General features: G+C 49.9%; 1 protein-coding gene and 1 pseudogene across 1 annotated transcript; both read right to left on the bottom strand.

Moving 5' to 3' along the window:
• Nucleotides 1-2569: 2569 nt before the first annotated feature.
• Nucleotides 2570-2736, bottom strand: LOC118639709 (annotated as a pseudogene).
• A 634-nt stretch (nt 2737-3370) lies between these two features.
• SELENOV (selenoprotein V) lies at nt 3371-6691 on the bottom strand. Its single transcript, XM_036275047.1, has 6 exons — nt 6615-6691; nt 5607-6338; nt 3916-3940; nt 3726-3779; nt 3549-3623; nt 3371-3448 (listed from the first exon to the last, which is right to left on the bottom strand). The coding sequence occupies exons 1-6, from the start codon at nt 6689-6691 to the stop codon at nt 3371-3373; spliced, it is 1041 nt and encodes a 346-aa protein (XP_036130940.1).
• Nucleotides 6692-10934: the final 4243 nt, after the last annotated feature.

Raw genomic sequence — 10934 nt, 5'->3', positions numbered from 1 at the left:
ATTCTCTCTTTGTTTTTAATCTTGGTCATTTTTAAAAAAAGATTCTTTATTGGTTTTTTAGAGAGAGATGAAGTGGGAGAGAAAGAGAAACATTGATGTAAGAGCAGAACACTAATCAGCTGCCTCCTGCATGCTCCCTACTGGAGATCAAGCCTGCAACCTTTTGGTGCATGGGATGATGCTCAACAGAATCACACCAGCCAGGGCAACCTTGGCCATTTTAACTATGATGTGTCTTGGTGTGGGTGTCTTTAGGTTCATCTTGATTGGGACTCTCTGAGTTTCCTGAATTTGTGTGTTTTGTTTTTTTCTTTCCCCAGTTTAGGGAAGTTTTCTGTGATTACTTCTTTAAACAAGTTCTGTATCATTTGCTAGCTTTCTTCTCCTTCTGGTATTCTTATGATGAAGATATTGTTATGTTTCATATTGTCCCAGAGTTCTCTTAAACTATCCTCGTACTTTTTTATTCTTTTTTCTTTTTGTTGCTCTGATTGCATTTTTTTTACCTTGTCTCCAAATTGCTGATTCAATCCTCGCTTCATCCAACCTACTTTCAATTCCTTCCCATGTATTCTTCATGTCAGATATGGTATTCTTCATTTTTGACTGGTTCTTATTTATGGTTTCTATGTCCTTTTTCATGCTGATGTAGTTCCCACTACGTTCCTTGTAGTTCTCACTAAGTTGTTTGAGCATCCTTATAAGCATTATTTTGAACTCTATGTCTGATAAATTGCTTGCCTTCATTTTATTTAGTTCATTTTCTGGAGATTCTTTCTTTTCTCTCATTTGGAGGTTGTTTCTTTGTCTCCTCATTTTAGCTGTCTCTGTGTGTTTGTTTCTATGTATTAAATAGAACTGCTATGATCACCAGTCATCATGGAGTGGCCTTATATAGTAAGTGTCCTGTGGGACCCAGTGGTGCAGTCTCTGTGATCTCCTGAGCTGGATGCTCTAGGAATGTCCCTTGTGTGGGTTATGTGGGCCCTCCTGTTGTAACTGGGTCTTGATTGCTGTTGGCCCATTCATGGATGAGATCAACCCTCAGGCTGGCTGGCTGAGGCTCAACCTGACCATAGCATGCAAGCCGCCTGCTGTGCAGGTGCAGTCTCTAGGTGTCTTGTTTGGCTCAGTGGCAGAATATTCTAGACCACCTGAGCTCTGTGCTCCAGGAATGCTTCTTGTGGGTTATGTGACCCCCTGTTTTAGTTGCATCTTGATGAATGCTGTTGGCCCTTACATGGGTGGAGTTAACCCTTCAGGCTGAGCAGCTATAAGGGTAAATCTTGGTCACTATGTATGAGATGTTGTGCAGGGGCTGCCCCCCAAGGCAGGATTGTTCCCAGCAGGGTCTGGTACCTGATGGCTTCTTCCTTTGGGTGTGTTGCTTGTGTGGCTGGTTGGGTCAATCTCTAGTGTGGTCTGAAGTCCACCACTGGTTGTGTTGGTTCTAGGTCCACTTGGGTGGGGTTCAGGTACTGGTTACTGTCGGACGTTATGTGTAACCAGTTTGGGGCTACCTGTCTGGAGCTTCCATGCTGTTCACTGTTTGTGTCTGTGTCTACTCACATATGAAACTATGTTTGTTTGTGTCATCACTATGATTGTTCTTTGGAAACAGATTGGAGATGGACAAGGACAGAAGCAGAGAGGCTTGTTGGAAGACCACTGTAGAATTCCTGAGTTCAGTTCTGTATTCTGTCCAGACAGTCTCAACACCTTACTCTCTCAAGGCCACATCCCACTGCCACCACACTGGAGCCTGAGCCCTGGAATATACTTTCAAATACTACAGTGCAGCCCTAGCTGGGTAGTGCAGTTGGCCGGCAACCTCTTGCCAAGGTTACAGGTTCAATCTCCAGTCAAAGCACATACAAGAATCAAACAATGAATGCATAAATGAGTGGAGCGACAGATACTACAGGGTAAAAATTAAAAAGCGGGGATGAAAATAGGTGAAATGAGACAAGAGGAAAGTTAGTGATAGTTGACCTGGGTGATGGGTACATGGAGTTTATTATACTAGCCTCTCAACTAGTGTATATGTCTAAACGTTCCACCAAAAAATCTTTTAAAAATTATAGCTTCCATTTATATAAAATTCTAGAAAATGCAAACTAATCTATGGTGACAGAAAGCAGATCAGTGGTGTCCTGGGATGGGATAGAGGCTAGGAGAAATGACAGAAGTTTCTGAAGGAACTTTGGGGGGTGATGGGTATGTTGTTCATTATCTTCATTTTGGTGATGGTTTCACAGATGTACTCATACATTCAAACTCATCAAATTGTAGGCTTTTAACGGGCACTGTTCCTTATATACCACTCACGCCTCAATAAAGTTGAAAACAAATGTAAAAAAATAGATATGCAACAGATGAAGTATTAAATCAATAGCAGCTTAAAAATAAAATAAAATTTTAAAAATTAGTAGCAGCTGGCCAATGTGTATATACTAAGTGGCTTCAAAACCCAGGACCAGTGGCAAATAGATCGTGGTACATATGCTTCAGTACCTTCAAACAGCCACGTTCGCAGGGGCACTTTCTGCGGTGCTAGAGTCCATGTCGTGCACCTGTGCTGTCCAGCACGTAGCCACACGTGGCTACAGAGCACTTGCCATGTGGCTGGTGTGACTTATACCTGAGTTTCAATGTATCCAATCTTTTATTTTCAATTAGCAATAATCGCGCCTCGGATAAACCTCATCGGCTACGATACTGCCACTGCGCAAAGCTTTATGTATTCGATTCTAATTAATTTTAAATTGAAAAGCCACATGCTGATATTGGATAGCTCAGCTTTACAAGTAAAAGCTCAAAAGAATAAATATAAAGCTCTTTTGAAACTAAATTTATAACTGACATATACTGAGCCCTACCCTCAGCTGTGTACTATTTAGCTGTGTACTATTTAGTACCTTTTTTTTTTTAAGGTATACTTTTTTTTTCTTTATTGATTTTAGAGAGAGAGGAAGGGAGAGGGAGAGAGAAATAGAAACATCCATGAGAGTGAACATCGATTGGCCACCTCCTGCATGCCCCCCACTGGGGATTTGACCCATAACCTGGGCATGTGCTCTGGCCAGGATTTGAACTGGCAACATCTTGGTGCATGGGTCGACTGAGCCACACCGGCCGGGCATATTTAGTATCTTATATGAGGCATCTCGCAGAATCACCTCAACAGCCCCATTTTACAGGTGAAAAAACTGAGGCTCAGGAAGGATGTAGATGACTTGTCCTGATTATAACAGTGAGGACTGGCTGAGCTAGGATTCGGTCTGGGGTATCTTTTTCCTGCCCCCTGCCCACCTACTCACCCACAGTCCAGCCTCCACCCCTCCCGCCTCACCTCCAGCTCACCAGTTGCCTAAGGTTTCCTGATCTCCTCATTGATAATGTCCACAATTTTGTGCAGTCTGGCCTCATCCACAAAGCCATCACCTTTCTGGGTGCAGAGGGGAAAGAGCACAGACACAGGTGTCTTCCACCATCCAGGACCCCAGCACCACCCTCCTGCCCTGTCAGGGACCCTTACTTAGAATCACCTTCTTCGAATGAACCAGTTTCCCGTCCACAAACACTTCAAACTCCCCTGTAGCCTGCGTGGAAATGCTCTCCTCCTGGGGAGGGAATGTTGTGGGGGGAGGCTGAGCTCCCCTCCAAGCGCCTGGGGCTCTCAAAGCCCTGACTTCCCCTCACTCCCCCGTCACCAGCACACTCACAAAGAGTAGACAATTTGGAAATCGTTGCTCCAGACTCTTTCTCAGTAGAATGTACTGTGGGAGATGTAATCATGCTGTCACAGAGTCACCAGGTCACGGGGTCACAGGTCTTTCAGGGACAGGAAAAAGGAGCTCCTTCCAGACTTCATGTCCCACACTCTCCCCACCTCCAAAGCCAAAAACTACTCACCCGGAGGCTATAGCTTCAGAGGCCACTGGAGGCCAAGGGCAAAAGGAGGGAGGCAGAGAGACAGAAGACACCGCATCAGTATCTCCCCAAGCCCAGAGGGACCCTGTGAACCCATGAGCCAGATCGCATCCTTTCCCAGCTCAGAACCCTCCCACAGAGCCATCTCACTGGGGGCAGAAAACCACAGCCCTCCCCAGGATCCACAAGCTCCCACAGGATCTGCTCCTATGCCTCTCTGCACCCCTCCCCCAATACCCTCCCCCCACTCTGCTCCAGCCACAGGGACCTCGCCTTCCTCCCAACATCCGGCATGCCCTCTGGCTGTTCTCCCTGCAGAATGCACTTTCTCTTGTGTCCACCTGGCTCCTTCTCGCCCCTCCTTCAGGCCTTTGCTCATGTCACCTTCTCAGTGATGCCTTCCTGAGGACCCCAGTTAAAATTGTGACACCCTCCCAAAATGCCTTTTTTTCACAGCACTGATCACATTCTAAGATACTAGATGATTTACTATGTCATACTTATTCCACACCAAAATGTCAGCACCTAAGGACAAGGGTCTCCGTTTTACTCACTGTGTGCCCCTGATGGGTCTGGCACAGGGGAGGTGCTTACTAAAAAGTTGTTGAATGAATTCAGTAGTGAATCCAGAGAGTCAGAGAAAGAGATAGAAAGGAGGAGATAGGCAGAGAAAGAGAGGGGGAATAAGGAAACAGGAAGAAAGAGAAGAGACATACAACATGGGGACAGGAGAAGAGACAGTGAGTTGGGAAGAGAGACAGCCCCCGGCAGAGAGAAGAGAGAAAATGGGGGAGTCACAAGGGGAGAGAACCTTCTAGAGCAGAAGAGAGGCATAGGGATTGAAGGGAAGACAAAGCCCCTCCCCCAGAGGGTCCAGTCCTGGGTCTCAGGGAGGTCAAGGAAGGTCATTGCTGTCACTGTTGTCCTTGATGCAAAGAGACACTCCAGACCTGGGGCTTGCCTCCTTTTACACTTGCTGTTTCCCTCTCCCTTGCTACCACGATCACCCCCACCCCCAGCTCTTTTTTTTATGTTTTCATTGATTTTTCAGAGAGAGAGGTAGGGAGAGATAGAAACATGGGGATGGGATGGAGCCCACAACCGGGGCATGTGCACTGAGGGGAATTGAACTGGGACCTCTCAGACCATGGGAAGACCTCAGTCCACTGAGCCACACCAGCTCCTCACTTGGCAGCCTCCTCACTACCAGAAGACCTATGAGAAGGACCATCCCTGACCACCCAATCTGAAGTTCCCCACCCCTTGTCCTCCCTCAGGACACTGTCTTTGGGTCTGCCATCTAGCCTCCCCTAGGGGGAAAAGCAGGGAGCTCAGCACTCCATCCCAGCTGGGCCTGGCTTACAGTGGGCAGCATACTCTGAACTAGGAAGGGAGGGAGGGAGGGAGGAAGGAGGGAGTGGAAGGGAGGGGAGGAAGGAAGGAATCTGAGTCAATGAATGAAGCTTAGAGCCAGAGTTCACCTCTGGGGCAGAGCAGGAATTTGAATCCAGGGCTCTCTAGCCCCAAAGAGATAAGGGGAGCCAAGTTTCCCAGCTGGGAATTGGGACCCCCTCGCCTCGCCTTACCTTCAAATCCCCAAAGCCCCTGCCCCTACCCTTCCCACCCTCTCCCGGTGGGGAGGAAGGCAGGTGAGGGTGGGGACAGCCCCTCACCAATAAACCACTCGAATCACGATCTTGTTTTCCACGTCGCTGATCTTGTTTTCCAGGTCGCTGGTGGAGGCGAATGTGCTGGCCCGCATAGGGAAGAAGGAAACGGGTCCAGCCCCGGAATCTGTCATCTTGGCCGCGGGATCTGCTGTAGCGGTGGACCCGAGAGGGGGGCCCAGCACGTCTGTGGCGGACGGAGTGAGCGCAGGAAGGGGCCCTGGGGGGGCCGCGAATTCATTGGTGACTGGTGGCTGGAGTTCCACACCAGGCGTGGGCGCAGAATCCGGATCAGGCGGCCAAGTGGGCTCTGTGGCGGGTTCTGGGGGCGGATCCAAAGGTAGAGCCAAGCTCCGGAAAATCTCCAAGTTTGGGACCGGATTCGGGACCAGGACTGGAGTCAGGGCCTGGACCGGGTTCGCGGCCTCGAGCCGAACTGGGGTCCGGGCCGGGGTCAGGGTCCGGACCGGGGTCGGGGTCGGGGTCCGGACCGGGGTCGGTGTCCGGACCGGGGTCGAGGCCGGGACCGGGGTCGAGGCCGGGACCGGGGTCGGGAACAGGACCGGGGTCGGGGTCCGGACTGGGGTCGAGGCCGGGACTGGAGTCGGGAACAGGACCGGGGTCGGGGTCCGGACTGGGTTCGAGGCCGGGACTGGAGTCGGGAACGGGACCGGGGTCGAGGCCGGGACCGGGGTCGGGGTCGGGACCCGGGTCGGGGTCCGGACCGGGGTCGGGGTTGGGGTCCGGACGGGGGTCGAGGCCGGGACCGGGGTCGAGGCCGGGACTGGAGTCGGGAACGGGACCGGGGTCGGGGTCCGGACCGGGGTCGAGGCCGGGGCTGGAGTCGGGAACTGGACCGGTGACGAGGCCGGGACCGGAGTCGGGAACTGGACTGGTGACAAGGCCGGGACTGGCGCCGAGGTTCGGACCAGGTTCGTGGGCCTGACTGGAGTCAGGGACCCGACCGGGGTTGAGGGCCTGACTGGAGTTGGGGACCGGACCGGGATCGAGGGCCTGGCCCGAGTCGAAGCCCGGACCAAGGTAGAGGTCCGGGCCGGGAAGGGGGCTGAGGCCCGCGCCTGGTTGTTCATGGGCCCGGAGGAACCCGGGAAACCCGGTGGGATCCCGCCTGCCCTCCCTCCTTGGGCGCAGAGCCTGGCCGCACCAGGGTTCTACAATGAGACGTGACCCCAAGGGGGCACTGTTACACTGCGTTCTACCGTGTTCCACGGGGGGGGGGGGGGGGGGGGGGTCCGGGACCTCTAGATGCCACCGAATAATTCCCGTCCCCTCTCCCCCCACCAAACCACAACCATAAAGAACACGCAGATGGCCCCAGTGCGCCCCTCACTGTCGTTTACATTCGCGTGTTCAGTGTGAGTGCCTGTCGTGTGCACGGTCCATACTGGGTGATTCTGGAGAACAGAACACGTGGGAAGGCCCGGCCCAGGGATCAGGCTCCCTGTGTGTGGGGGGGGGGGGAACGACACATACCCATCACTAAACAGTGACAGCCGGAGTGGTCAGGACTGAGGTGGGGAGGCACAGGCACAGGCAGAGAGGCTCAGGGATATGGTGAGGGAAGCGCAGAACCTGTGGGGCTCCAGAAGAGGGACTAGCACTAGGCTGGAGCAGTCAGAGAGGGCTTCCTGGAAGAGGGGCGACTGAGAGAACCTTAGAAAATAATTGTAACAACACAAACAGATTTTACATTTATATAGTGCTGAGTGCTACACACGTGCCCACAGCTAGTCAGTGGCCGGGCCAGGACTGAGATGAAAGCTGTGGGACTCGAGTCCCAGTGCAGAGGAAGGACTCGTGCAGGTGGATGTTGTCTTGTTCTCTGCTGAATCCACAGCTCCTAGAACAAGGCCTGGAACAGTAGGTGCCCGATAAATATTCTTTTTTATTTTGAACTAGTTTAACTTAACACTTAGAAGAAGTGTGAGGAAGGGACTAGCACAGAGGCTTCTTGTGTAACTTTCACATATACTGTACGTAAGTAATAACATCTTATGTAACCACAGGATGTTGACATTAGTCCCATATTAAGAGGTCAAGTACAGACCCTATTCAGATTCATGGCAGGTTTCTTTCTTTTAACTTTTTTTTCTTTTTTCTTTATTGATTTTAGAGAGAGAGGAAGGGAGAGGGAGTGAGAGATGAAAACATCGATGAGAGAGAACATCGACTGGCCGCCTCCTGCATGCCCAGCACTGGGGATCCGGCCCACAACCTGGGCGTGTGCCCTGACCGGGAATCGAACCGGTGACTTCCTGGTACATGGGTTGATGTTCAACTGCTGAGCCACACCAGCCGGGCAATGGTAGGGTTTCAAACAGAAGAGTCCTGATCCACTGTTCTTCCCAATCCCTGAGCCCTTCCTGTGTTAAACCTTTGACCTAGGGGTCCAAGGAGGATCGTGAAAGACATCCAATTTTCTGTGTGATGCTAAGCAAATCTCACCATCTTGGACTTCAGTTTGGCCCTCGGGGGAATAGGCTTTCCTCTTCTAGATAATATTGAAAACTAACATTTACTGAGGACCTATTATTTGCCAACTTCTGTTATAAAATGCTTTGCGCTTATTATTTAATACTCACAACTTTTTGAAGCAGATTCTGTTATCATTCTCATTTTACCAGTAAGGACACTGAGGCCCAGAGAAGTGAAATGACTTGCTTGAATACGTGGTGTAACCAAGACTGAACCGGGCAGTCTGACTCCTGTGCATCTGTAGGCTTCTTATTTTACTTATTTTTTCTCAGCAATCACTTATGTTACTTTATGTACTGTTGCCATTGTGCTAAATGCAATAAGTTTTGGCCTAAAAAATTGACAGCTTGGCCAAAAGAGAAAAAAATTACAAGTTGACCCTTGGTGTGGAATGCCTTCTACTTGAGTCCTTTGGGGCTCTCTGCTTCCTTTCACCTATAAAGCGAGCAATTTGGACCAGAATAACTTTCCGTTCCCCGTGGGCTCTAATAATCTGAGATGGCCTTCCTTGTTCAGGACGCTGCCACTCTAAGGTAAACCTGCAGCAAAGCCGTGGAGCAGGGCCTGCTGACTTGGGTAGAGGACTCTTTCCTTGTGATGGCGAATCAGAGAACTCCAGCTCAGTTCCTGTGATGACTAATGGATGTGTATGGTGACCGGGCCAAGACTGCCATAGGTGAGGCATCCTTTAGACCAGGAACTATATCAAAGGGGGAAATCTATGGGACTCAACTGCCTGACTTCAGTTTGTGTGCAGTCACTGATCAAAAAAAAAAAAAAAAAAAATGTTGAGCCCTGGCTGGTTTGGCTCAGTGGTTAGAGTGTTGGCCTGTGGTCCAGAGAGACTTGGGTTCGGTTCCCGCTAGGGGCATGTACCTCGGTTGCAGTTTGTCCCCGGCCCTGGTTGGTCATGCGGGTGGCAGCCACTCGATGTGTCCCTTTCACGTTGATGTTTCTCTCTCTCTCTCTTCCTCTCTCTCCCTCCCACTCTATCTGTACAAAAAATGGAAAAATGTCCTCGGGTGAGGATAAAAAAAAACAAAACATGTTGAGTTCTTCCCATCCAAGGTGGGAGAGCACATCTTTCCAGCTTTGCTTTGTTGTTGTTGTTAGTCCTTACCCGAGGATGGTTTTTCCATTGACTTTTAGATAAAGTGGAAGGGTGGGAGAGAGACAGACACATTGATTGGTTGTCTCCTGCCCTTGACTAGAATTGACCCTGTGACCCTTGGGTCTGAAGGCTGATGCCCTAACCCCTGAGCCAAACCGGCCAGGGTGCCAGCTTTGCTTTTGAATTGAGTTCCACTCTCAGCCAGCTGTTCAAGGCGGCCAAGGATCTTCGCCTCTGAACTTCGAGAGTGGTCTCAGAAGGAATTCTGGGCTGGTGTTGATGTTGTTCTTAATTTCCATTTAAATATTATTTTATAATAGGCTTTTGTTTCAATGTCCATTTGTTCTTTAATGACAGTCATTCTTCAGGACAGAAATCCTCTATAGTGAAACCTGAATATATAGGTATTTATTTAATCTGTGGTATCTGCTGACTGAATTAAAGGAATAAGCAGATCTCTTGGCTGATGTTCTAATAATATGACTCCTTCATTTGTTGCTATATCCCATTTGTTACTTTTCTCTGTCCTTTCTTCTTCAGTTCCTGTGATTTTGCTCATTTCCAAAGTCCAAGCCTATACCCACTAGGCAATATGGGGAAGGAAGATTGGTGGAAATTGGCTGATGTAGGCTTGCTATTTTTCAATGTACTAGTAGGATTAAATGTGGACTGTCTTGGGATATTCCCAAAATTAAGGCAGATCCTCCTCTCTTCTGGCTCTTACTTAGATTTGTTCCATCTCATCTGGAAGGAAATTTGAGGACCTGGAGAGGCGGTTGCACCTCCCCTCCGTCCCACATCCAAAACAGCGCCGTCAACAGTCAACAGGCAATCACTGCCCGCCCTGCTTCCTACCGCCTCCGGGAATGGATTCTTCGTCTGAGCGACACCTGCAACACGTTGATTTGTTTTTGTGTTTTTAGTGATTTGACATTAAGAAAAGGTGTGTCTATATCCAACAGCCTGGATGGTTTACCTTCCAAAGGGGAGGGGGAAGGCGCTCCAGTGTTGGAGACTGACTGCAGAAGTGGCCCCAGTTCTCCACCCTTCCCCACCCTCCCCCACCCATGCCTTGGAATGGGACTGTACCTTCCCCCAACAAGAGTGCTTCTCCACTCCCAGAACTTGGGCTGGCCTTGTGACTTGCTTTAGCCAGTAGGATGAGGGGGAAGTGACATGTTCAATGGCATCCGTTCTCTCTAGGACCCCTGCCTCAGCCATGAGCATAAGCCAGGGCCAGGCTGCTGCGGGTGGAGTGGAGGGGAGCAGAGCAGAGCTGCGGCAGCCAGCTCCCAGCCCACCGCAGAGCCCCTCCCAGATCAGCACAGCCCAGAGCAAAAGAACCCCAGCCAACCTGTAGACTGGGCACCAAAAATAAATGTTTAATGTTCTATGTCACTGAGCTTATGCAGCACTATCAGGGCAATTGATAACTGATACAACTGCCTGTTTTTAGAAACATTTTTGTTAAATGTAACACAAATGCAGAAAGCTGCATAAAAGAACTTCTATAACATAAGGAGCTACTATAAGGCAGACATCCCTATAACCACCACCTGTGTCAGAAGACAGAGGCTTCCTGTGTTCCCTCTGCATGCACCCTCCCAACTCAGTTCCCGTGTCACCTGACCACCTCAACATTATGCTGGCTTTTATGGCAATCACATCATTACTTTAAAAAAAACAAAAACGTTTTTATTCATTTCAGAGGTGGGGCGGGAGATAGA

This window comes from Molossus molossus, unplaced genomic scaffold, assembly GCF_014108415.1.
Source record: "Molossus molossus isolate mMolMol1 unplaced genomic scaffold, mMolMol1.p scaffold_m16_p_21, whole genome shotgun sequence".
NCBI classification, from domain to species: Eukaryota; Metazoa; Chordata; class Mammalia; order Chiroptera; family Molossidae; genus Molossus; species Molossus molossus.
This window is presented reverse-complemented; position numbering and strand designations above follow the sequence as displayed.